We start from the raw sequence: 27,431 nt of genomic DNA, 5'->3' as shown, positions 1-27,431 counted from the left end.
AGTTTGATATGATCAAGTTCAATATCCAAATTGCAAAAGCTCAATTTTTTTTGAAATAGGTAAAATGTGGACCAAAGCAACATTACAGTGATGTACCTCAAAGTTACAGCAGGGGAAAAAAGAACAATGGATCTATTTTAGATGATCACTCAGGTGTGATTTCATGCCAGTTTGCTGTCACTAGTGAGGAAATAGCTTGGACACTTTTCATGAGCGCAGCAGCAAGTCATTTATTATAGTTGGCCAGTGTGGGGGTTGAACCCATGACTTTGATGTTATTTGCACTCATGTCCAATCATCTGAGCTAACAGACCCTTCCTGGGTGACTTTTGAACAAAAATTGTTCCAGAATGAATGAAGGACAGAGCAAAAAAATAGCTTAATTTCATTTTGCATGTGAGAGTTGGTGGAATTAAGTTTAACATTTTTCATTTATTTTGTCTCTGAAAAGAACGTCTCAGGTTATGGATACTGAGTTAATAAAGGGTGATCTTCCTCTCAGAGTTAAAACATTCTAGACATTGTTCATAAGGTAAGACCATACATATATCCACCATGTTCCTTCAAGTCAGGATGGAAATTTCAACCACGAAGGGACTCAACTCCTCAATCTTCTGATCTGAAGTGAGAAGTCTTGTCCATCTGACCATGTGGTCACGATGAGATTACTTCTTTTTTTCTTTTAACTTTTTTTTTTTATGATTTAATGTTTGTACCAAAATCTGTTCTGCAGCAAATCAGGGACAGAAGAAAAGACAGTGGATCCATTTTATATTTTTAGTCAGATGTGATCTCCCTCTAGGTTGGCACCTCACTTTAACCATCTGAGTTAATCACAAAGTTGTTCCAAAGTTAAAGTAGGGGAACAAAGACCAGTAGATCTATTCTGGATGTTGAGTCAGGAGTAGTCACCTCCCAGCTTGGTGTTACTTTTCATATTAACAGCAGCATCAAGCCATTGGAGACACATTTAACTCATTTGTTAAACTACAAACGCTGAGCAGTGCAGGGATCAACCCATGGTCTCAGCATTATTTCCACCACACTCTAATTATCAGTGAACCAGTATTTTGGGAGAGGTGATTTTTTTTTTTTTTTCCCTAAATAATAAGTGACAGAACAAAGAACAATGGATCCATTTTGGATGTTTAGTCAGATGCAGGGCTGTAGTGGGGGGGTAAACATATTTAAACGCTGTTTACAGGCCCTTTAAAATACAAAATAGTGTTTCCCCACCTTTTTATGTTGGTTTATTCATTTGTCAGTTCGCTATTTTTATGTTTGAGTCAACTTCCACTTTTTTAAAGTATTAGATGACAGTTCAGAACACAATCTCAAATATGTTGCCTTGCACACGCCCCCACCTCTCTCCCTCCTCTCCCATCTCGCCCTCTTCTCGGCCAAAATACAAGGGACAAGGATACAACACCACATGTCTGCCGTAGCGTACGTGCATTATAATCAGCTGAAGCTGCCACACTGACCATTGAAAGCCACATGCACCTGCACGCCATCACGCTGCTCATCCTGGGTCTATTTTCTTTCTCTGCACAGCCCTCCGACAGGTATAAACTACAAGTACAGTTTTCAAAAATGGTTAAAATAAATACCTAATTGTACCAGAGGCAATGCGATGCAGCAGGCTAACCTTGTGGGTGTTGTTACCTTGTAAATCAATGAAATCAATGCGTATACATGATCCTGTAGTTAAAACAATGTTCTTGAAACATTTAGAACTCCATTTCCAATGATGCTGTCTGGATATTACTTAACAATGAATGCACTTTGTGTACAGAGAGAACCAACTTCATTTTTATTGTTTCATTTTGCATGAAGTTTTTCACAGACAGACATTTATTCTGACTGATATTCAACTGTTGAACATTTCAAAGAATACATGCACAGAAACTGAAAACTGTAGCATGGATTGCACAGCTTTTATCAGGTTTTGATAGAAAGTGTGGATTTGTTGCATAGTTAACTCTTGATCAGGCATCACAAGTGTAGTTGTCAGCAGCCGTAGAGCAGGTTGATCCTCATGATGTCCCAGTAGGACATGGCGTACCTCTGGCCAATCTGAATGTTGGGGTCGGGGATTGGGGTGATGGAGTCTCTGCCGTACTGGATGGAGAAGGCTGTTCTTCCATAGTGCATGATGGAGGAGTAGTCGTAGGGAGTGTTCAGGTTGTTGGTGTTCTGCTTGTAGAAGTTGTAGGCCATCTGCGGGTCGATGTTCTCCCAGTTGATCCTGACGTAGCCGTCGCGGTCGCTCCTGGTCTGCTCGTGCTGGAAGCCCAGAGCGTGGTTGATCTCGTGCTGGATGATGCCGTGGTAGAGGCAGCCCTGTCTGTTGAGAGAGAGGACCTGTCTGCCTCCCACTCTGCCCAGAGAGGAGAAACATCCGGCTCTGTTCTCCACGCTGATGTAGTCGTACTCGTTCTGACGGGGGACGAAGCGGAGGCAGGTTCTGCTGTGGTAGTCCTGCATGGCGTATTCGATTTTCTGCCTCTCCCAGCTGGGGAACTCGCTGCTGATGGTGTAGGGGATCATCACCAGGCCGTTGGAGGCTTTCCTCCACAGGCAGCTCTGGGACCAGCACGTCATGGCATTTCTGGTCCTAGGAGCCAACAAGTCTCCTTCCCACAGGATCTCACTGGTGCCGTTGTTGGAGGTCAGAATCCTGGTGGTGATGTCGACGGACTGGTCTTCGTCTCCGCTCCCTTCCTCCATGAGAGGATGTGCCTGAGAGAGGCGGAGCAGGAGCAGCAGCAGCAGGCTGACAGAGGGAGTCATCTTCAGGGTGGATCTGCTGGCTGTGGAGCTTCTGTGGAGAGCTGCTGTGAAGAGACTCCTTGAAGCTGATGTCTGACTGTCTTCAGTCCAGGCTCTTTATACTCTCCTCTACAGGTGTGTCTGCAGGAGGATTATGGGTTGGGGTCCACATTGCTAGGCCTAAATAAACCTCTTCCATAGACAAACCTACTACTTCAACATGGTTTGTTTTCTCTGCTCAGTAGATGGATCAACACAGTTAGTTTACTGGGCTGGACATCTTAAATTGTCTTCAACCAAAAAGACTTGACAGTGTCTGTGAAACCAAACTTTACTTTTATTTTCTTATGTTGCAGAGTCAAATGAAGACAGGGCTCCTGCACACTGTCCAGTCCCTCCAGGAAGTTGTCTTGTGCAACTTTTACGCAAATTTGACCATTGTTGGTTCCTGCATGTTCCACCAATCACAGCAGTCCCCCATGCAAATGCGATATATGTCCATCTCATTCAAAATCCTGGGGGGACTGACTGTCCTTGACTTGCAATAGACTTTATTAGAATACAATGTTTGGGTCCTTAGACCTTCATCAGATAAAACATAAGTTCATTAAAACATACACTCAGTATCTTTTATCATTGTACATATTATATGAGTCTGATCAGACATGAATGTAAACTGCATCTTGACTGGTTGGTACAACTGTGTGGTATATTTGGTACAAATGTATCTACTTCTTGGCTGTAACTGTTGCAATCCCAATATTGGTCAGACAAAAAGTGCAATTAGATATTTTCTTCAAATTGATCAGCCTTACAGATAACAATGTCAACAATACATGATGTTATAAACAGAAAAGACGGTACATCCCAAAGGGAAGGGAAAGTTCAAAATAAGATCATCTTTGTTTAGCCTGTGTCTCCAGAAATCAACTCAGTTTAAGGTCAATGTGAGACTTTGACCATTTTCTCAAACTTTTTAAATTCCTGAGAAGCAGCCTTTGTCTCGTCTCAGCCTGAGACTAATTTGAGCCCAACTGAAGATCTTAAAATGTTCTTTTTTTGTCTCACTGCACTGATCTTAAATTTCTCTTAAATAATCAACTCTTGAGATCACAGTGAGACGTAAAACTCAGTTGTCTTAAATGAGATCTTAAATTTGTCTCTGTGGTCACATTAAAGATGGTTGTCAAGGAGAAACCTCTGAGACACCTCTGAGCTCAGTTGAAGATCTGTTTTTTCTTTTGTTTTGCTTCTTTTTTCTTCTAAAGGGAGGAGAAACAGATGAGACTTCAGTGAGCTCAAAATAAGAATCTCATTTATTTCTCATAAGACAAAGAAAAGACAATTGTGAGAAACAAAATTTTCCTCTGGGAGATCAGAAACAAAGATTATGGGATCTGAATGTACAGTGTTCAGTGTAACTCGTGCTTCTTGTTTGGCAATGTTTTTTTTTTTTTTTTAATCATAATCTGGGTTGAGAAAGAGAAGGTTATGCAAGTTTTAGCAGCACATATGTTTCTACCATTTGTCATATTAAGAATTCAACGGAACACCCACATAAAAGATTTGTTATCTGTCTGTCTATCTCTGTTTGTTTTTTCTATTGTACCATTTCACAGTATTAAGCAACTTTTTTAGGAGGAGCAGCAAGTCTCCACAACACACTCACTTCACCCTTCAAGAGCCAGTACTGTAGTACAGTAATCCTTAAAGGGACAGTTCATCCCAAAACAAAAGGACACATTTTGGCCTGTAGTGCTGTTTATCCATCCAGATTTATTTGGTGTGAGTTGCAAAATTTTGGAGATATCACCTGTAGAGATCTCTGCCTTTATTCCAGTATAATGGGACTAAATGACACACTTGTGGTGCTTAAAGTGCCAAAAAAAAACAAAAAAAAAACTTTCAAAACCAGTGTCTCCTTACAAAACATTACTCAAGATAATCCACAAACCTTATTGTGAGCAGTTTTAAGTAGGAACTACTTCCTTTCTGTGGTAGAATCAACCCAAATTACTTTAGAATCTACCAGAACTACTTTTTTTCTAAAAGACAGAAAATGGTTCCAGCATGAAACTGTTCACTGTGTATTATCTTGAATAAACAGGTCATGATTTCTGAATTTTTTTTTGTTAAGTTGTTCAGGACCCAGATGTAAACACGGACACAGCAGGTAGTTGCAGGTGGTGAGGTGGATTTATTGTAAAAAATAATGGTTGAAGGGGTGAGGCAGGAAGATGAGCATGATCCTGGGGGCACGGGAGAAAACGACTTTAGGAAAGACACAATAAGATCTCAACTAATATTGAGTGGCTGATAGTATAACACTGAGCAGATCGAATAATCTGGCGCTGAACACCAGAAGAGCTGACTTCTTGAGCAGTGATGAGGTGATTGAGAGCAGGTGCAGAGTTCAGCCATGCGCCAGATGAGGTAGCCACACCCACCACACACACACACACACACACACACACACACACACTCACACACAGGTAAGGAGGAGACGAAGGGGAAAACAGAGAGCACAAGAAAACACAAGGAGCACCACCAGCTGAGTGCCATTTAGTTTAATTATATTGGAGAGAGGGCAGACATCTCCATGGCTGATATCTCCAAAACTCTGCAACTCACACCAAAAAAGCTTCAAGATGGATAAATTGCACTACAGGCCAGGGGATTTTTTTTTTTTTTTCAATTTGGGGTGAATTGTCCCTTTTAACATCCAGCATGTCAGATTAGAAAGATCTACTGGAAAAACATGGCAGAAATGGAATGTAATATTCACAAGTATGTTTTAATTAGTGTACAGTACTGAAAATAAAAACCCATGTGCTTGTGTTACTAAAAATGAGGCCTGTATATCTACAGAGGGGGCGGGTCCTTTTCCACAGAAGCCGCCATGTTGCACCGCCATGTTTTTACAGTAGCACAGAACGGACTTTTTGCAGCCTTCAAGCTCACTGGTAGATGCCACTAAATCCTATGCACTGGTCCTTTAAGTGATTCAATTTAAAGAAGCGCCTGTACAATATTTAGCATGCAAGTAACATTTCAAGACATTTTAACCAGGTTACAGTGTTTGCACCTACAGTCTTCAGCGTAAGCGAGCACATTGAACTTTTCTAACATAAATGATTGATGTCTTTTTCTGTCCTCAGCTCCCAATCTGAAGGGCCGCCCCCGGAAAAAGAAGCTATTATCCTCTCTGTGTCACATTTCACAGGGTCAGAGGTTAGAGGTTAAAGATCACTGTCAAACCTCACCGTCTCCAAAGGAGACTGAAGTAACAGCAGGAGACACCTCAGACAGGGTACAATATATTTTCTACATATTTTCTCAAACACAGTAGTAATTGCATTCATTTGTGTATTTTATTCGTTGATGCTTTTGATGTGGACACTGAATTTCTGTGTCCATTTTTACTTCCAGGTGACGGCAGACGAAACAGGCAGAGACAGTAGCAGCAGTATAAATCACAGGAGCCAGAGAGCAACACTAGCACTGTCAGAGGAGAGAAGAAGAAGAGGAGGAAGAGGAGGAGAAGAAGAAGAAGAAGAAGAAGAAGAAGGAGGAGGAGGAGGAGGAGGAGGGCTGCAGTACAGAGAGGAGGAGCAGGCTTTCCTGGTGTCTCTGTATAAATACATGAAGGAAAGGAAGACACCAATCGAGAGGATCCCCTACCTGGGCTTCAAACAGAGTAACTTACACTACATTATTCTTCAATTATGCTGGAAATAATATTCTAAAAGATCAAACTCTTGACTATTAAACCAGGCCAACCTCCTAGTGATTATTTTTTTTGTTAAATGTAGTCAGCTCTGTCAGATGGGAAATCTGATGTTGAGTTGACGTCTTGCAGAGTTGACAAAATTATACATCTTTTTCATTTCACAGCATAGTTATAATGAGCAGCCGTTTTATTTTTTAAAGTTACTCACAGTTCTCTTCATCAAAATACACATTCCATAATGATCAGAATTCTTATTTAACTTTTAGAAGAACTGCTTGAGCGGTATGCCCGCTTTTTCTTTTTAACCAGGAAGAGAGACAGGGGTCCTTGGGGTGTAGCTAACCTTTTTTATGCCTGATCAAATCAGAGTTGATGGAAATCTGGGACACAACTTTAAAGGGCCAACATTTTCATTAAAAAACATTTTTAAACAAAGATGATTATAATAGCACATTTTACACTGATGTTATCAGCAGGTATTTAGTTAGTATTTAGTTTTAGACTTTGAAAGTGTTTAACACATTTTTAAATTGTTCAAAATTGTGACAAGAGTGTTTTCTGGCATAGAGCAAGTTTAGAAATTGGAAAAAAAAAATCTGACCAAAATGTTTTATAAATTACATGTATTTCACATTAATACATTTTTAAAGAATAAATTCTCAACCAAAAAAAAATTGAATTAGAGAGTTCGTATTAATAATTTTAATAAGTTTTTTTGGTAAGACATGATTTGTAGAATGAGTGATATATATTTTACTTAAAGGAAAAACAGAGACTTGTTAACATGGAATTGAAAGCAGTGACACATGGTTGTGTAGCTGTGATTTATTCCTGTGTGTGTCTTTGTGTGACAGTAAACCTGTGGACTCTGTTCCAAACTGCTCAGAAGCTGGGAGGATATGAACTGGTGAGTTTTATAGATTTATTCTAGCTTGTAAGGTGATAAAGTTACTTTCTGTTTAGTAATAACACAGATCAAAATGTTAGTAAGTCATTATCTCCATCTCCTACAGGAGAGATCATGTGTGTGTGAGAGAGAAGTGTCTGATATGTTATGATCCACTGACATGAATAAATCCCTGCTGTATGTCTGCTAGTATTAAACACATGAGATGTAGACTTCATTAAGAAATCAACTGTAACTCATTTAATTCTGAATTTCATGACATTTGGTTTGTTATAATCTCAAGGTCAATTGTATTTGATGTTCTAAATAAATAACAAAATATTCTAAATGGTGGTGCAGTGGTTAGCACTGCTGCCTCACAGCAAGAAGGTCCTGAGTTTGATCCCCCAGCTCGCTGGGTCAGGGCCTTTCTATGTGGAGTTTGCATGTTCTCCCCCTGTCTGCGTGGGTTCTCTCCGGGTTCTCCAGCTTCCTCCCACAGTCCAAAGACATGCATGCTGGGTTAATTGGTGATTCTAAATTGCCCGTAGGTATGAATGTGAGTGTGAGTGGTTGTCTGTCTCTATGTGTTGTAGCCCTGTGATGAACTGGTGACTTGTCCAGGGTGAACCCCGCCTCTCACCCAGTGTCAGCTGGGATAGACTCCAGCAGCCCATGAATAAGCGGTTACAGAAAATGGATGAATGAATGTAAAAATGTTCTGACTATATGAATAAATAAATAAATATATAAACATAAATACATTTATAAACAAATGTAAAAGTAAAAAAAAATGTTATAAATAAAATTTTAAAAGTTATAAAATAGATAAATGTTTAAAATAAATAAATGTTCTAAGTAAATTTTTAAAAAGTTCTCTGAATAAATCTTTTCTAAATAAATGTAAAAAATGTTCTAAATAATATTTAAAAATGATAGATAAATAAATAAATGTTCTAAATAAATATAAAAAATCTCTAAATAAATGTAAAAATGTTCTAAATAATTTTTAAAAATGATAGATAAATAAATAAATGTTCTAAATAAATATAAAAAATCTCTAAATAAATGTAAAAATGTTCTAAATAATTTTTAAAAATTATAAATAAATAAAGAAATGTTCTAAATAAATATAAAAAAAATCTCTAAATAAATGTAAAAATGTTCTAAATAATTTTTAAAAATTATAAATAAATAAAGAAATCTTCTGAATAAATATAAAAAAAATCTCTAAATAAATGTAAAAATGTTCTAAATATTTTTTAAAAATTATGAATAAATATAGAAATGTTCTAAATAAGATTTAGAAATTATAAATAAATAATGTCCTATATAAATATAAAAAAATCTAAATAAATGTAGAAATGTTCTAAATATTTTTTAGAAATTATAAATAAAGAAAGAAATCTTCTAAATTAAGATAAATATTTTCTAAATAAATAAAATATTTTAAATAAATAAAAATAATAATAAAAATGTTCTAAACAAATAACATTATATCCTAAATAAATTCTGAAAATGTTCTAAGTAGAAAGAAAATGTTCTAAAATAAAATGTTTGAAATCAACAGAGACACAGTGGCCTGGAGATCTGCACTCCACTGAATACACTCTTCTAGTTAGTAGTTAGTTTAGTAACCACTGGTAAAGTTCTTAGTCACATCTTATAACCCCTTTATGAAGGCTGCCTCACTTCATTGTGTGTGTTTGCGTGTGTGTGTGTAGATCACAGCTCGCAGACAGTGGAAGAACGTGTACGATGAGCTCGGAGGAGACCCAGGAAGCACCAGCGCTGCAACCTGCACACGCCGACACTACGAAAGGTCAGTGTGTGTGTCATCTTTTAGAAATGACACACTCGCACTATAATATGTGTGCGACACTGAATGACATTTCCTGCTGCATGAAGCTCTTTGTTAATAAGATGTGCCCACACACTCGCTGGTGTAGTTACACGGCTGACTTTTACCTCTGTGTACAAACACTGAACACCCTGGAGGAGCTGCAGCCACTGGTCCTGGAACATTTGTGTTGTTCTCAGTGGAGAGGTTCACCACAGATCGCACTCTGCCAAGAATAAACCGCCGCTGCCAGCGCCAGATACTCATGCAGCAATTGATTCTCTAAAAACAGCCTTCAGCTCTGCCCTGCCTCTCTTCACTCAAGCACATCCTTAAAACACCAAAGTCCCTGTGAGTGTAATCCAATCCCCCGAAGGCTCCTGTAAAGCTCTGCACAGGGCCTTCATGGATTAACACACTATATAAAGGATCATTTCTGTAGCTGATCTTTAATTATTTTCCTTTTTCCATCATGATTGTTGTCTTTTCTTTTTATTTTAGCTTTGAGTTATGTAACCTTATAACACTGACATGCTGAAAATGTTAGCAAACAGTGGCTAATTATCATTATCAGTAATCTGACGTCATGTTTGTGTTCATCTGGCAAATGTAAATCTAAAATTCACTCTCTTTTAGCTCTGTTCTGGTCTCCACCAGCTCCTGATGGAAATATCTGGCTCTTAACCTGCTAAATGTGACACTTTTTTCACCAGTTAGTCTGTAACTGTGTGTGTCTGCCATGCAGTGAGTTTACCAGAGCGTTTTCCACTGAAAATACCTACCTGCTCCTCCTGTTAAAGGCAGTTTTTCCAGGATTTTAGGGGGATTTATTGGACATAATGTTCATAAGTATGTTTTCATGAATATATATAATCACCTATAAGTTGTATTTTGTTACCTTTAATAACAAATCGTTCATTTAAAATATATGAAATGCATTTATTTCATTATAAAATCACATCACAGCAATAATCACAGTTCCTGAGTGTGTTGTTAAGTTTCTCACCACCTCATAATAAACCGTCTGCACTGTCCACTCGAAACCTTAAAGAGCTTTTAATCTGAAACAGATACAGGAAGTGTTGAGTTTATATTAACAGGTGTTTAACACAGTTACTTTAACAGGGCAGTATCAAAATGAGGTTTTGTACTAAAAGTACAGTGAGCAGTTGAAGTCAGCTGTTGTTCCAAAATGCAAATGTTAGTTTTTGTCAGTGTTTGTACCACGTTCTGTTCAGAACATGGTGGTTCATGTTGGTGGACTGATTGACATTTTTGTGCTAGTTTGTGGTTTTAATCATTAGTGAGGTGGCTGTTTAATTTCTTGAGCCCAGCTGAATTTTGCTACTGTGTTTAAAAGCCCCTGTATTAAATATCATTAACAGAGGTGGGAAGTAACTAAGTACAAATACTTTGTTATTGTACTTAAGTAGATTTTTCAAGTATCTGCACTTGAGTATTTATTTTTCTGACAACTTTTTACTTTTACTCCCTACATTTGAACATAAATATCTGTATTTTCTACTCTTTACATTTTCAAAACAGGTTTCTTTAGTTTTAATCCATTTGAGAGGAATTATTGATTATTTTTATTTTGCATCACTGTGCGCTGCCTTCCAACATCAAGACTGATTTCAACCTGAATGGATGAAACAATAACAAAAGGAAAGATGATTTCTTTGTGTATACATCAATGCATAGACATGGCAGACATAACAATATGAAAACATTGTAACAAGACCAAAAAAATGACAAGACAAAAAATGTATTAAAAGACAAAGACAAAAAAGACATAACAAGATGATAAAGACATCAAAAAAGATGCAATGAAACAAAAAACAACATAAAAGATGGAACAAGGTGAAAAACTAACAAGACAAAAAAGAAATAACACTGAAAACTACATAAAAGAAACGAGACAAAAATAAAAACAGATCTAGATGAAAAGATGTAAGAAGACAAAACACACAGACAGACAGACAGGGAGACTGAAGGTTCAGTTTGCACAGAAACAGTCAGTAGAAACGTCCTTCAGAGGACGACTTTTTACTTTTATACATGGAGTACATTTGAGAGCCTGTACTTGAGATAAATCAGTATTTCTTTTCTTTCTTTTTTCCATAAGTCTGTTCTTGGACTTGAGTGCTGACTGTGTATTTTTGCCGCCTCTGGTCATTAAATTAAACTGTTTCAGTGCAGCAGCTTTTCTAAACTCTTGAGATACTTGTGATAGTTATTCAGTAACAGATTCGTCTCTCAGCAGCTCTTGACCCAGTGTCTGCTCTCATTATTCATTCATCTGTTCTCCTCCTGTCCAGACTCATCCTGCCTTATGAGAGGTTCATCAGAGGGGAAGAAGACAAGCCCCTCCCTCTGCTCAAACCCAGGAAACAGGAGACGAGCTCAAGCAAAGGACCATCCAGTAGTATCTGTACTCCCAACCTCAAGACCAAACCATGTCCTGAGAAGGAGGACATCCTGGAAGTCAAGGACCAGGACCACAGCAGATCAGTCAGTCTCTCTGTGTTATCCATCATTACATTGTCTTTGCTTCCCTCATGTGGTTCATGTGGTTTATAACATCAGAATGAAAACTGAGGACAATCCTTCAAGCATACATTCTGAAAGTGCAGTGTAAAACTCCATGTTATGTGTCAGGCGTGCAAAAGCAAAACTGATATTCTGATCAAGTACATGCAGTGCGCTACAATGTGCAGAATGTCCATTATCTAATGTGCAAGCTTTTCTTTCTACAGGTAATATAGTGTCTTGTTTCATTTTGAAACAAATAATTCCACAAAATAACCTTAATGCAGAGTAGTCGTCTTTGTCCTACCAGGGAATTAGTATAATTGACCTTTCCAAAGTCCTGCTGATTTTTGCTCTGTGCTCCAATAACAGCTGAGCAAACCTTGTGCCCTGGTCTCCTTTCCTGTAAAAGCAACATATATGCATACTTCCCAACCTTGAGATGTCAAAAACAGCCAGGATTTCGATGCCAGAGACTTTGTTTCCTGCATTCTGGTGACTTTTAAAAAATGAAAATAACTCAAATAAATAGTAGGTACACTGCAACAGCACTTTTATGTTGAATACTTTTAAATTTCATTTTATTTGATGTGGCAGATTTTACAAATGCATGCCTTTTCCTTTAAAACTGTCCTTAAGAAACAGGAATCTTTTTTCCAGGAAGTCTGGTTTGGTTCAGCTGTATTGTTGTCCAGGAGGAAACAGTAGACTTTTGGAGCTGCAGGGCTTAGACATGCTGTACAGTGCCAAAACAGGTGATAAGGAAAAGGGAAAAGGAAAAGAAGGTGTGAAAATTTGACAGAAATCACGACAAATAGAGGCGAATTTTGTTCATGTGATTAAATAGAGCGAGGGCAATGAAAAGTGGGGGTTGCAAGTATGCATACAGGGTATTAACCTAGCTAATGTTAGCAAAACAGTAGCTAACTATTTAGCTAATGTTTGCAAAATGCTAGCCTACAAGCTCGCTCATGATTTATGGAGTTTGGCTACTTAGACAGGTAACATTTTGCTATAAATAGCTGACTTAAGACGTGAATATATGTCACATGTACAGGTCCCCCAGCAACGTCTTTGAACCATCTTCAGAATGTGGTTTTCTTTCCAGCATAAGTGTCCAGGAAAACAGGAAAGGAGAAAGTTGACTGAGGTACCAAGCTTGCTCAGCTGTTGTTGTTTCACTGAGTGAAAAGGCTCATTCATGTAAATCATGAACATTAACTAAGTACTGTGTTAATTGTGTGTGAGGCCCCATCATTTCTCACTGTTGTTATCAGTAGCTGCACAGCCTGCAGGAGGAGGAGGAGTCTGTAACTGATATCAATACACGTCTCAAAATTAACAAACTGTGATGTAAGTGGAGAAGGATAGTACATGGCATGCCTGCACCACCCTGGGAAAAAAATAATAATCGCTGCGAGAGATGCAGCACATGTTAAAGGTGTTTTAGTGTCATCTTACCAGCCCGTTCTCACAACTACTGTGTCAAATACACCTGCTTGTTCACTGCTTCAAGCCATGACACTGTAGATAACCCTGTATAGTCATTTGTGATGTGTTGTCGAAGTCAGCCATGTATGGAGGAGGCGGGATAGATTGATGAATAGTTCAAACAAACACAGGACTTTCACTCAGAGACCAGGGTTTGTGTCCCAGTTACAGCAACAGACAATAAACACGCACCTCTTTTTAACGTAACTTATTATGCAAGTACTTTTTGTGTCTAAACCTACCCAAGTCATTTTTGTGCCTTTATTTTATTGATAACTTGATCGCAGAGTCCTGGTTATTAACCAGCTAGGCAACTTAAGAGAAGAAGCTGAGAAAAGCTACTTGACAACCTATGTTTGGTGCTGAATGATACAAGGAGTATTCAAGGATACATATTTCAATAAACTTATGTAGGCAAGAGAAATATATAATGTACCCACATCATCACAAACCTTATCTCAATTTAAACCAAGGTTTTTCCTTATGTCTCATTTATAGTGTTTCTGTATCTTTCTAATTTTTCTTCTTTTCTCCTTCCCTTCTTTTCATCTTGCAGGAACTGATGGAACAAAACTCTCAGTTGAAACTTAGACCCCAGATCTGCATAGCTCGTCTGGATCCCCTACAGCCTTCACACCGTGTCAGAAAAAGACAGAGCCCAACACAGGATCCGAATGATACGGAGATCCAGCTGATGCTGCAGCACAAAGTCGAGGTGAAGAGGAAGAGGAGGTACAGTGGGTGTGACCCTTCCTACTTGACAACTTCTCTGATGGCAAGTGACAATAAGAGTGTGCTTCCACTGGCAGCTCCGATAATTTCTAACCACGCCTACTCAGCGGTGGACCTCTGGCAGCACCAGCAAGTACCACTACAAGACCAGTGCCATGCTGGAAAACCAAGAAACCTGCAATCTCCATCAATCCCAGAACCCCCCAGTGAACAAGCTGAACTACCAAGGACAGAGGACACCTCTTCTGGCTTCACAAGTCTCTTCAGCTCCTCCGGAGCTAGCAAGGTGATTGTGTCTCCTCTTGTCAAGAAAAAGCTCAGCAGTATTGGATTACCCAATCAAGACCAATTCAAGTCCAACTTTGGCCAGCCCCCTTCACTTGTTACCTCTAGTTCAACCAATCGTTTCAAGGAAGAGGCAGCAGAGCAATCAGCTGTCGCCACAGAGTCCTCAGTGGTGGTAATAAGTCGTCCTTCGGTGATACAGCATGCGGAGAGCTTCAAGGCACGATTTCAGAAAGGTGTGATTAAGAACAGCACGCCGCCTCCTTTATATTCTCACAAACATCATTCCCATCTTGTGCCACCTTCCTACTCACCCTTCTTCTCCAACCAAAAAGAGCCTCAGTGTCCATCAACACCTCTGCTCACTCCGAGGATGCCCCGATCCAGCTGGACACCCCAAGGCTTCCCCAGTGACCTCTTCTCATCTTTCGCACACCTTCATTGTTGGCAGAGGGCTGCTGAGAGACCTGATGGGCCAGTCAAAGCAGACTTAGGTCATGATGGATCTAAACAACCCCAAGAGGAAGGAGCTACTCTCTCAAGAGACCGTCATAGCTTGGCGGGGTTCCTTCAATCTGCTGATGGGTCAAAGTACTCCACACCTGCTGATCAGGACAAAGCTTTCAATCCAAGAACAACAGTGTCTGACGAGCAACCCACTGATCTCAGTCTACCAAAGTCCTCTGTTAAGGCACTTCACCATCCCTACAGATGTTCCACAAGATATCAGGAGAGTACCTCCATGCTCTCTCAGAATGGACTCACAGCTGTCAACGTTGCATCAATAAGACAGTAACACAAGATCACAAATAGTGAGGTCAAATTCTGTTTTTTCCTGAATTGTGATGTGAACCCTACGATGGCAGAGCAGGGACATTAAAATTAATTAAAAACGGAGTAGGGGGAGGGATGATATTCTGAGACTTGGATATGAACTCACAAATTAACATTAACGAGAAAAAAACTTGAATTTTCTGGGATTGCAAAGTTATCTTTTCATTGCAGTTTTCATTGCACTAATTTCAATGAGTTGTTGATTATAGAGCTGCAAACATTAATCGATTATTAATCATCACCAATCAAAGTCAAACTTCTCTGATTGCAGCTTCTTAAATGTGAATATTTCTCCTTATAAACCAGGGTAGAAACCCCAAAGTCAAATATAAAATTTAAAAAATGATGATGTCGAGCAACAAACACAAACTCAATTCTTCCAGAAAACCTAATCTCAGTGTCACCAGCTTGTCCACACAGTTGCTTTCCTAGGAAACACTGAAAGACAACACGAGACAGAAGCTTGCTCTTACAACGTATTTTTCATATTTTATGGAGAAACACATATTTCTCACACATTTCTCAAAATAAAACTACAAAACATAAACAGACAATTTTATACTCTTATAATAAATACAAATCTTTGAGTACAACATAGATACCTTGGACTCAATGGGACACAAACACATGCTGGTACAGAAAAATTGTCTCAAGGCTCACCACAAATTTCTGTTACACTGGTTTCTTTCTGTGAAATCATACTGGATGGTTTTATTGGATTTCCCTGTAATCACAGTGGTGCTGTGTGACCAGACTGATCCTTGCTGAAAACACTGGATCTGCCAGACGAAGATGACATGACATTATGGACAGTATAAAGAGGGTGACAGCTATAAACTCTCATGAACCGTACAAGTCACCATCCACAAAGACAAACAGAGCTGGGTATGGACAGAAATACAGTCCTGTTGAACTTTTTTTCAAATTGTGAATGTTGTCTAAACACAAGTAGCAGGACAAAAACTCCAGCTAAATAAAATTCAGTCTATAACTTGTCACATTTTGAGAGTGATTTAACAAAGCAAGCTCACCACAGGGTACCACGATAACCTGACTGAACTGACATTTCATTTCACTTCATTCATTTGGTCTGACATTGTGTTTAGATCAGCTGATTTCTTGCTGGGAGGGAAGTTATTTTGTTTTGCTCTTAGTAATCAGCAGTGAGTAACAAATCCACCCTGCTGACGCTTGTTTTAAATGTACACAAGAGAAAGAGGAGCAGGAGTGTGTGTGGAGTTTTGAGTATGGCTTGTTCATGACCAATAAAAACAAACCAGTTTAAACCTTGACTGGTCTTCGTCCACCTGACCGTTTTATACATTCTTAGATTTGAAATCTTGGTTTGTGCATGACATCTTGAGGAAGACATCTCTGAATGACACTTGTTATCCCTGTCTTCTTGATACAGTGGGGCTCATATACACGTTGCTGCTGATACACCCACCAAACAACAGAAGACATACCTCAAAGCTTGTTAGGCACAGTTTCGAGGAAACATGTCGTCCAACCCAGAAACTGCTCAGTGACTAACTGGGTTTGTATATCGCCCAAGCCCTACTGTCATGGAGTTATAGAGATATTCAGATTTTCAGAGCATTTCAAGGACTTTTCACCAACTTAAAAGCTGAAAAAAGCCTTGAAATGCTCTTTTTATTTATGATTTTTTTTTTTTTTTACTGGAAAACATCCACCTAATGAGAGAGATCATGTGAGGCAATCAAAAGCTCCACCTGTGTGGTGGGACTGTTTTGTCAGCTGGCAAACCTTTGATTTAAATCAGAACTACGTGACGACAGAATAAGTAAACATGATTATGAATCTGACCAGACAATCAGTTGCGGGCTTCAGTACTTGACTTGACACAAACACGTTTCACTCAAACCCCTTTTCAACCAAACTGAATCTGGTTCTTCCAACTGGTTCCATTCAGGATACTTGGAACTAGGAGCAGGAATTTCTTGATGAAATGATTACAGATGCATTTTGATGTATCAAGATTTTTGATTTCTATACATGATTTATTTCTTCTAAATGTATCACTATAAATTGCTTATTTTAAAATGTGTTTGTAATGACTGACATACAGTGCGGCTCTGGTCCTTTCAAGTTCACAGAAGCATAAATGCTTCCATACAGATTGTATCCATCTGCAGGTGATTACATTCAGCCATTCTCACCAAAACTCAACAAGTAGCTTAGAGTTTAGAACATAAACACAAAGCAAGTCAGTCTTATTTCACCATCCAGTTGGTTCACCAGTCTTACAAAATCGATACAGACAATGATAATGTTGACTGGTTTCTAACTGGTTTCTAAATTTCTAATTGTCAACTTTTCTGCATCAATTCAAGATCTTTCGGTAATGAATAATGGTGCATCTTAATTTTTTTGAGTCTATTTTTTAAGAAATAATTCTCTGATTTAAGCTTCTTAAATGTGAATATTTTCTGGTTTCCTTACTGAAACACTGATTACCATTTCACCATTTTCTGACATTTTATGGACCAAACAACTAATCAATTAATCGAAAAACTAATTGACAGATTGATTGACAGTGAACATAATCGTTAGTTTCAGCCCTCTATTCTAAGAATTAATTTGGAACCTTGGTGCTATCTTGAAAACCAGCCTGTTTTTCCACCGGTTGCGCGTAAAAAATGTCATCAACGGATGGCGTTGCACGATGCTAAACGACCTACAACATTTGACACGCCCACTTCAGTTTACACTTCAGGCTCCAGTTGGAACAAACTTTTCAGATTCCAAAGAAATTTATTTATGGTCAATATTCTCAGAGAGGTTCAAAATCAGGTGCATGAACTGGAACCAAACTGACTTCATGTTGGTGGAAAAGGGGTGACTGTACCGAAAAACGTATATTGTTTTGATAAGAACCCCAAACTATGTGTGGCTCAGCATGTGACAGTCTAAAGTTGACTTCTGACCAAAGCTGCAGCTGCACTCTGGACACTGATACGGTCTCTCGCCTGTATGTTTCCTCATGTGAACCACCAGGTTGCCCTTCTGTGCGAAGGATTTGTGACACTCTTGGCACTGATATGGTCTCTCTCCTGTGTGTATCCTGGTATGATTGACCAGGTCTGACTTCTGACAGAAGTTCCTCCCGCAGAACTGACACTGATATGGTTTGTCCTCTGTGTGGATCTTTATGTGTCTTATTAAAGTCTTCGTCAAGGAGAAACATTTGGTGCAGCAAGGACACTTGTAGGGTTTCTGTGCCGTGCCTGCTTCGAACTGAACAATGAGCTCGGTGGATTTTCCTGAAGGTCTTCTTGGAAGGAGATTTTTAATGTTGAGATGTTTGGGCTCAGCTGGATTCACTGAAAGGAGTGGCTGATCGTCTGTGGTGCTGTCTGACTGTCCACCATCAGCTCCAGTTGGCTCCGTTTTAATGCGATCAAGTGGAAGTGCTGCAGAGGTGTCTTTATCTATGTCTGCAACAGTCTGGATCTGGTAGAGACACAGCGGCTGCAGAGACTCCTGTTCAAACTCATTTCTATCATAGGGAGTGACAGTTAGAGGAAATGTCTTAACTCCTGAATCTTCCTCTTCTTCAGGAGTTACTGATCTCAGGTGAATTCCTGCATCCGCCTTTTCACTGAAACAGTGGTATGGTTTCTCCACTGTGTGTTTCTGTCTGTGAACAAGCAGACTGTGCCTCTGCTCGAAGCTTTTGTCACAATCTTGGCATTTATACGGTTTGGCGCCTTTGTGCGTCCTGGTGTGAATGATGAAGTCAGACTTGTGGCAGAAGTGGCGCTCACAGAACTGACACTGATACGATGAGGATCTGTCCTCCGGGTGTTTTTTGACATGTCGCACCATTGTCTTTTTGGAAGAGAACCCACTCAAGCAAACGGGACATTTGAAGGGTTTCTTCACTTTGAGGATCTTCAGTGGCATGTTCAGGTCACACTCCTGCTTCACATCGTCTTCTTCCTCGATATCGACCAGGATCTCCCGGTCGTTCAGATCATGTTCACTGGCAGGAGAGGAGTCAGGATGTGTGTTGTTCACGTTGGGACAGGGGTCTCTTTGCTCTGTTGTGGTGTTTTCTGGTTCCCAGCACACACTGACATTCACACTGGCAGCAGGCTGCTGTGGACCAGACTGCAGCTTCACATCTGTGGCACACATCTGGAGTGGGTCTGAAGCACAGGAGAGGACAACATTTATTTCACAGACTTTCACGACTTAAATGAATGAAACAATAACATGAACACGGACATGACTCTTTTCCTTGCTCTGCTATCTTTATGGATCAGGTCTATTTTTTACCAGAGCAGCTTTCATCTCTGAAGTAGGGATCCCACTGTGAGGAAATTTTCCCACAGTTAATAATGTTGTGACAATACCAGTGTTCAGATTGCACCAGGCACTTCACAAGAAAAGATATTAATCAATGTTATAAAATAAAATTATCCAAACAAAATTCTCTTCCTGCCTCATTTTAACTGTAACTTGGAAAATGTAAACACAGGTTTTTGTCACTTGATTTCAATGAGAATCTGACCAGGGGGCAGGAATTAAGAATAAATATACAGAAATAGACGATCTTCTCACGGATGATCTTGTTAACTTATGTAGGTCATATGGAGGCAGTAATAAACTGTTTCATAACCAGTACAAACTCCTCACAGTAACTTTAAGTTAAAAGGAAAAATATTTTTTTAACAAACACGTCAGATTTATTATCTAATAAAGGTCTTTCTTCCAAGTTGTCGATTTCCTTTGTTTTTCTTTTTTAAAATTGCAATAAATATGGTATGAGAGACTTTTTTATCATGGTATTATTGTACCATGAGTTTTTGGTATCATTACATCCCTAGTAACAACATCACAGATATTTAACATAAGCCAATAACGGTTTTAGATTAGATTTGCTGTCATTTAGGGTGACAGGAGAAACGAGTTAACATTTAGAAAATAAAATGGCGATCAAGGACATTTAGGCAAACATTCACAGCAGGATGGATGAGAGTCATATTCCATAGCTTTAAACTACTTATCAGAAATTACCAGAGTTACAGAAGAGTCATGTTTTATTGACAATAAACCGCACAATTAATCACAATTTAATTGAAATTGCAAGTTGGCCAGGAGCAACAACTAATCAATAGAAATCACATTTGCAATTTTTTGATAAAGGAAAACATCATTATAGTGAAGTCCTGTAGTGCTCTGATGATGCTCTGGCCTGCAAATCTTCAAATGTTCTCCATTTGCAAGAAAACAATAGAGCTGTGACAATTAATTGATTAGTAATCAGTTATCAAATTATTCACCAACTATTTTTCTAATCAATTAATCAATTTGAGTGTTTTTTTAAGAAAAAAAAGTTAAGATTCTGATGGTACATTGAATGTTTTGAGTTGTGGACAAAACAAGACATTTGAGGATGCCATCTTTGGCTTTGGGAAACACTGATCAACATTTTTAACCATTTTCTGACGTTCTTTAGGCAATTCAAATCTTAGAAAATAATTCACCAATTAATTTACTATGAAAATAATAATTAGCTGTAGCCCTAGAAAACATGTTTTCAAATGTCTCATCATCATGATTTTGTTTTTTCTTATAGTGGAAAATTATGAGGCAAAAATGACCATTCCCTCTAATCGTATTGCATATCGCAGTGGCAATTTCAGTCAAAATAATCACAACATGACTTTTTTTTTTTACCATCTCTTGCAGCTTTAATTGACAGCATCTCTAACACATCTGGAGTCTTCTTGAATTCCATTCAGGAATGATGCATCGCAGAGCAAATCAAAGACTGGAAAATGTACTTTTCTAATCCAAAGTTAGCCTGTGAATATTAGTGAGCTGCACACCAGTAAATCACTGACCTCTGGAAAAACTTTAGTTTTGTTTTTATGTGTTTTTATAATTTGATATAATGCCATGATTTCCTTCATAGAAAGCAAACTTATGATAAACTGACCTTCACTGTGTGATTTGGCAACATCCAGCAGTCTGCGGTGGCTGTCCACCACCCACTTAGAGCAGGACATTTCCTCTTCATACTCTATAATAGTTCTCTCTACGATCTTGAAGATCTCTTGAGCGGCTGCAGACAAACACTCACTGACGAGTGCTCTCAGCAGCTCCATCGTCGCTGACTTCACCATGCTGAGGTGGTCTCCACGGTCCAGTCGAAGGACGGGGGTGTTTATTGAGTAGACATGAGCAGTTGAGCCTCCTTGTCACTTCGGATTGATCCACAGCTCCTCAGATCCCACCTCGCTCTGGCCATGTCTGCAAACACATCATGTTGTTCTACTGGCAGGAGATTCAGCCACAAGAATCAGGAGAGTGAACTGGAGATCTGAAAGATATTTTTACAAGAGAAAGAGAACTCATTCAAATCTGAAGGCAAAAATTGTACAAGAATAAGTACAGCATTCATAAGTGCCTTTGATTTACTTCTTCTTTAGCTTGTTCACATGCATGTGCACACTGTCTTAACTGGGTGAGTGTGTTGTGACGGTGAGCGCACAAGTGAACAGCGTGTCAGGGCTTTTGGAGACTTGGATAGATGACCAGATGAGCAGTTGTTTATTTTATTACGTTTGAAAACTGGTCATCATTCACTTCTATTGTTTGGGAGATTCTGTGGCACCGTTTTCCTGTGAAACTCCAGCAGTGTTTTGTGGACTGAAAAACTAAACCTGACCTTCAATCAGCATGAAGGTGAGTTGATAATGACTTAATTTTTATTTTTGGGTGAACTATCCCTTTAAGAGACAACAGCTAAGTCTAATGTAGATTAAGGATTACTTGTGGTAAATTTATCAGTTTTCAGGTAGTGGAAAAAGTGCTGTTTCAAAAAATACCAAAAAATACATGAAATACTTTACTCTATTATTATTTTGGTTGCTATTGTGTAATCTTTCATACACGTATTTTAGAAACATATTATGGTTCACGTGTTTACACTTTGTCTGTTGCTTCAACAACAGTGCCATTACACATCCATGCTGTTGTCTGTAGCTTCTGTACTTGAAGTTGCACACATGATAACAAAAGTGTGAGAACTTTTAACCAAGTTTGTTGTAGTCAGCGGTTTACACGATCAGTAGCTACACACAGGAGGTATTTCCGCTACACCAAACAGCTAAGCTAATGTCAGCTCAACCAGCTGTTTTTATGTGCTGTCAGTCATAACAACAGCTAAATGTAATGTAAGTTCTTACCCTGCTGACGGTGTCACTCGTTTTCTTTTCAGCCACTCACTACAGAAGCAGCGCAGTTAGCTTTAGCTCGGGAAGGCTAGCTAGCTAAGCTGTCAGTTCACAAACAGGAGCTTGTGAGAGAAACAACCTGCTAAATACATTTATAACACAACCTGTTAACTGCCAGTTTTACTTTATTAATGTGCAGCTGGCGTTCCGACCAGTACAAGCCTCACAGCTAACTATCCAGCTGTAAGGTTCCGTTAATTCACTGCCCACGGTCAACTTAACGAGTCACAAGCAATGCTAAAAACATAGCTGACCTGTGCCAGCTTCTTCTTCTACGGTTCTTCTACGGTTCTTCTTCTTCCTCTTCGCATCACCACCACCTACTGGAGTGGAGTGTGGCTCCTTCTTCGGTTGCTATCCATTGTACCGATAACAATAGCGCCACCTAATGTTCAACTTTATCACACTTTTCTTTGTACTGAATCCTCAACGACAGGTGACGACCAAAATACTGAGCAGACCAACACTGTTATTATTATTATTATTATTATGTAATTATGACTTTTTTTTATCTCATAATTTCGACTTTTTATTTCATTATAATGACTTTTAATCTCATAACTAAGACTTATTCTCAATTTAGACTTTTTATCTCATTATGTTGACTTTTTATCTCAATTATTATTTTATATCTCATAATTATGAATTTTGTCTCATAGTTTTGACTTCTTATCTCATAAAAAAGACTTTTTATATCATAATTTTGACTTCTTGTCGTAATTTTGACTTTTTATCCTATGACTTACCATGGGGACATTTTTCTTTTTAAACTGACAGAAATGGGCTTCCATATTAGTATTGTATTATACTCACCCACATCTAAATGTAAAACTTTCCAAACAAAACCATCATCTGTAATTATCTTATCATCTCTTATGTATGATGATTACAATGCTTGTTTTTAAACCCGTGGCTCAAAATGTCACAAATTTATTCTATTCTTAGTTTGACTGTAGCTCCATGAATCTGTGTATTCAATCCATGTATATGCAGCATATTGCGCACCAGATGGTGCTGTTCACCTTTCATTGTAAAGTCTTCACAGCCTGTTTGAAGTATCTGGGATTACTCTGTGTTCTGTATACCACTGGACTGGTACGCACACGTTGCTTAATACGCCCCTGTTAAACGGAGTAATATTAAATTTTAAAGATGCGTTCACTGTCCAGAGGCAATAATCTGCAGAAATAAGCAGAAAAGCAATAAATTACATAACTCTGGTGAATGTTTGTTTCCCAGGCCACGTGTCTGTGAACACTGAACTACTGTGCAAACAGGAGTAATAAGAGTGATTTGTGAAGTGGAGAACAGTGGGCCGCTGTGGCGGGCCAGCCTGCCCGTTCCTGTTGTTGTGGGGTGGGAGTTTCCAGCTATACAGCTCAGGGGAAGCACCACAGGATGTCCTTTTCCTCATTCCTCAAGGATAGAATGACTCTACATGTGTGTGTTACTGGGTTTCTTGAGTGTGTGTGTTTCTATTAAATTACACAAAGGGGAACATGTTTCAAATATGTCAACATTCTGGGATTTCTGTCGGTTGCTTTTACTTCTCAGTATTAAAAGTCAGGTCTAATCCAGTCAATATACATGGCCTCTCTTTGATATAATATAGTCTTATTGATTTAAAAATGGTCAAATACCATTTTTTTCCCTCTCAATATCAATTCTGAGCATCTTTTTTTTTTAATGTCACATCAATGCATAGACTCACATACTCACTAATCCACCTAATCCAGCATTTTAGACTGCATCATACTGGTATTGATGTTGGAACAACCCTATATTGATCACATAGTTATTGAACAACTCATCAATACTTCTCTGGTCATCAGTAGGAAACCTTTGGGCAGAATTCTGTGCAACTTTTTGATCAGATTTTCACAAAGGTGCACAGCTTTGACTCATTTGTAGCAGCAGCAATGCTACTGTTGGTAATGGTATCCTTGATTTTAGTATAGGGCTATGGTGTTACATGGTCTAAATGCTTTTTAAAAGATTTCCCCACCGTGATGAGACATTACAAATCTGTCTCAGCTGGTTTCTGAGCTCTAATTTGAAGAAAAGTTAATTTTGGGTTTATCTAATAAGGATGAGATAAGAAAAGAGGATGCTCTGTTGTTGTTGTCATTGATTTTTATCTGATAGCTTTTGTTGTTACAGGTGACATCTGCCTGTAGATGATGACATGAAATTCACAAAATAAGATACCAAACTCTAACCTGACACGCCAGATGGTTCGTTACACAGAACCATCCGGGAAGTCGATCTGAGAAACTGTTTAGAAAAGGGCACGCACTTTCAAAAAACAATTGGCAGGTAATTGGATGAAACATCTGTCTATCATGTCTAACATGGTATAACTTCAACCAATGAAATCAACGCTTTCATGGATGCTTCTCGCTGTTGTCACACCTAAACCTGTGCCTGTAGCTGCCAGTAGTCCCTCCTAGGATGCTGATTGGCTTTTGTGATCTCACAAATCCAGCTGCCTCGGTAACCAAGTTAATAGCTGAGATCTAGGAATACAGCAGCATCACTAAGAAGAAGTCAGACAGGGCAAGGAACATGAGCAGGTTGTCAGACAGGTTGTAAACAAACCCCCAGACCAGCCAGACTTCTTTGAATGACAGAACGCATCAAATCATGATCAGAAACTGTACTTTGTTAACTTCAGTCACAGTTTACAGACCCACTTCCTGCTTCAGGTTTGAACTTGCCTTACCTACCATAGCTGTACATAAAGTTCTCCTGTGTACTGATTAATTATTTCAGGTGCACTCACTGTCAGTTTTACCTCCAAACAAAGTGGGTCAGATAATTTGGATGAACCTGTCTGATTGTTTCTTCTCTTGTTGTGTGTGGACAAATATCTGTACTTTGTACCCTTCATATTTTCAAAACAGCATTGTTTTAATGCTTCTGAGGGAAATTACTGATGATTTTTATTTTGCATCATCACTTGCAACTTTCCCAACATCAAGACTGATTTCAACTTTAATGGATGGAACAATAACACAGAAAAGATGATTCCTCGGTGGTTCCAGCAGTGCACTGACACGACAGGAAGAAAAATGGCATAAAAGACATAATAAGATGAAAAGGATATAAAAGACGTATCAAGACGAAAATGACCTAAAAGACAAAACAGGACGAAAAACAACATAAAGTATTAAGAGGACAAAAATAACTTAAAAGACGTAACAAGATGACAAAGATCTGAAAGACATAACAGGACAGAAAACAAGATAAAAGACATAACAACATGACATAATGACATAATGTGGTGAAAATTACCTAAAAGACATAAAAAGGTGAAAAACAACTTAATAGATGTAACAAGGAGAAAATCACCTAAAAATTATAACAAGCTGAAAGCAACATAAAAAACATAACAGAACAAAAACAATTTCAAAGACATATCAAGACGAATATGACCCAGAAGACACAAGAGGACGAAAAACACCACAAAAGACAAAAACGACTTATAAAAAGTTGCAAGACAAAAATAACCTAAAAGATGTAACAAGATAAAAACAATATAAAAGATGTAAAAAAGTACTAAAAGTACTTCTACCTTTGCCAGGGTCTATTTTTTTTTTTTTTTTTCAGAAGTATCTGTGCTTCTGCTAGAGTAAACAATGTGCGTACTTTTGCCACCACTGAAATTAACTACTCACATGTAACTTGTTGTATGTAAATGAATTACAAAATAAGGGATGTAATTGTTGTAGTGTGTGACAGTTACTGAGGAGAATTATGTAATTAAATTACAGGTATTAACAAAAATACTGGTAATTACAAAGAGGTAGCATCCAAATATTCCTTTCAAGTTGTCTGGTGGAGATCTGCTCTTGATCGCGTGACCTCTTCAAGTTCTCTGTGGGTTTGTCACTATGAGTGTCCCCTTTCTAATAACACATAATTATTTGATCCACTTTTATTGTGAAAAGTGCAACTATAAGTTTGTCTGCTCTTCTGCACAAATTTCCCCACACTGTTCCCTCAGACATTTTACACTGCGTGAGACCTGCAGGAAATGACAATAAAGCCCTTCACTTTGCAGCAGGGACTCATCTGGTGTGAAGTGTCCCTGATCCATTGACAGTTTACCAACACTGTCATCAGTGGAGGTGTATGAAGCTTCATAGTGAAGCACTATGAAGGAATGAGTGCGACAGCTGCTGGGGGAATCCTACTACACCATCAGGTCACATGGTACACACAGACACACATACTCTATCCCTCTGATCCCTGCACCCTCCCCTTCCCTCTGTCTCTCACTAATGCTGTGTACAGTGAGGGAGGGAAAAGGTTTTAGAGGAAGGAGGAGGAGGAGGGGGAGCAGCTGAGAGGCAGAGAGAGCAGAGCAGAGCAAGCGAGAGGAGGAGGAAAAGGAGAGGCAGTGAGCGGTGTGAGCCCAGATTACAACCAACCACATACTGGAGCAGGGAAGACAGGAGCGTGGAGGACAGAAATAAAGGGATACTCCGACTGATTCTCTCCTTCTGTGTCAGTGGCAAGGAAAAAATATAGGGGATTGCACACAGGTTGTGGTCAGGAAGAAGAGAGTGAGAAGAAAGGGGGAGAAAAAGAAAGAGGAGGAGTATTGTAATTCAAAGAGCGAGCGTTTCAGAGGACGGTGCTGTCACACAGGAGGAGGAGGAGGAGGAGGAGGAGGAGGAGGTGGTGGTGTGTGAGTGAATGAGTGTGTGGGTTTGCAACACACCAGCAACACGAGTGATACAAGCCGTGTGTGTGAAGTGAACTCCCACCACACCCCTTCATCATCACAACCCCAACATCATCTACCGAGAAGCAACCTGAGGTTTCACAAGCCATGCTGAGGACCTGGAACTGAGCACCATGGCCCAGGTGAGGAGAACACACACACAAACACACACACACTCGTCAGTATATCAAACGGCTGCATGCTTTTGCATATGTATTAGAATGCCAGAGGTCAGAAGTAACTATGTACAAATACTTTTCTGCTGTACCTAAGTAGAGTTTGGAGGTATTTGTACTGAAATTGAGTATTTCTTTGTCTGTCAACTTTTTACTTTT

General features: G+C 39.0%; 4 protein-coding genes across 4 annotated transcripts in view; 2 read left to right on the top strand and 2 right to left on the bottom strand.

Moving 5' to 3' along the window:
• Positions 1 to 16,345, top strand: part of LOC146312469 (AT-rich interactive domain-containing protein 5B-like) — a 39,213-nt gene extending 22,868 nt beyond the window's left edge. The window contains exons 5-10 of the mRNA XM_084740457.1: positions 5,931 to 6,082; positions 6,202 to 6,469; positions 7,357 to 7,409; positions 9,113 to 9,210; positions 11,547 to 11,739; positions 13,805 to 16,345. Of these exons, the coding sequence (XP_084596583.1) occupies positions 5,931 to 6,082; positions 6,202 to 6,469; positions 7,357 to 7,409; positions 9,113 to 9,210; positions 11,547 to 11,739; positions 13,805 to 15,061 (2,021 nt within the window). The 3' untranslated portion in view covers positions 15,062 to 16,345. The remainder of the gene's footprint in view (positions 1 to 5,930; positions 6,083 to 6,201; positions 6,470 to 7,356; positions 7,410 to 9,112; positions 9,211 to 11,546; positions 11,740 to 13,804) is intronic.
• LOC146312470 (high choriolytic enzyme 1-like) lies at positions 1,785 to 2,872 on the bottom strand. The gene has a single exon (XM_084740459.1). The coding sequence runs from the start codon at positions 2,791 to 2,793 to the stop codon at positions 2,011 to 2,013; it is 783 nt and encodes a 260-aa protein (XP_084596585.1). The 5' UTR covers positions 2,794 to 2,872; the 3' UTR covers positions 1,785 to 2,010.
• An 861-nt stretch (positions 16,346 to 17,206) lies between the features above and the next one.
• LOC146312468 (uncharacterized) lies at positions 17,207 to 22,646 on the bottom strand. Its single transcript, XM_084740458.1, has 3 exons — positions 22,320 to 22,646; positions 21,068 to 21,451; positions 17,207 to 19,271 (listed from the first exon to the last, which is right to left on the bottom strand). Exons 2-3 carry the CDS (start codon positions 21,252 to 21,254, stop codon positions 18,004 to 18,006), a joined length of 1,455 nt encoding a protein of 484 aa, XP_084596584.1. The 5' UTR covers positions 21,255 to 21,451; positions 22,320 to 22,646; the 3' UTR covers positions 17,207 to 18,003.
• Positions 22,647 to 26,716: 4,070 nt separating this feature from the next.
• LOC146312467 (rho GTPase-activating protein 23-like) overlaps positions 26,717 to 27,431 on the top strand; it is an 85,775-nt gene continuing 85,060 nt past the window's right edge. The window contains exon 1 of the mRNA XM_084741546.1: positions 26,717 to 27,239. Within this exon, the coding sequence (XP_084597672.1) occupies positions 27,231 to 27,239 (9 nt within the window). The 5' untranslated portion in view covers positions 26,717 to 27,230. The remainder of the gene's footprint in view (positions 27,240 to 27,431) is intronic.

This window comes from Lutjanus erythropterus, chromosome 17 (genome assembly GCF_056507025.1).
Source record: "Lutjanus erythropterus isolate fLutEry1 chromosome 17, fLutEry1.hap2, whole genome shotgun sequence".
NCBI classification, from domain to species: Eukaryota; Metazoa; Chordata; class Actinopteri; order Lutjaniformes; family Lutjanidae; genus Lutjanus; species Lutjanus erythropterus.
This window is presented reverse-complemented; position numbering and strand designations above follow the sequence as displayed.

Coding starts and splice junctions, on each gene's coding strand:
- LOC146312470 (XM_084740459.1), bottom strand. CDS start 2,793: ATGACTCCCTCTGTCAGCCTGCTGCTGCTGCTCCTGCTCCGCCTCTCT.
- LOC146312468 (XM_084740458.1), bottom strand. CDS start 21,254: ATGGTGAAGTCAGCGACGATGGAGCTGCTGAGAGCACTCGTCAGTGAG. Junction 19,272..21,067: donor TGCCAAATCACACAGTGAAG/GTCAGTTTATCA, acceptor CCTGTGCTTCAG/ACCCACTCCAGATGTGTGCC.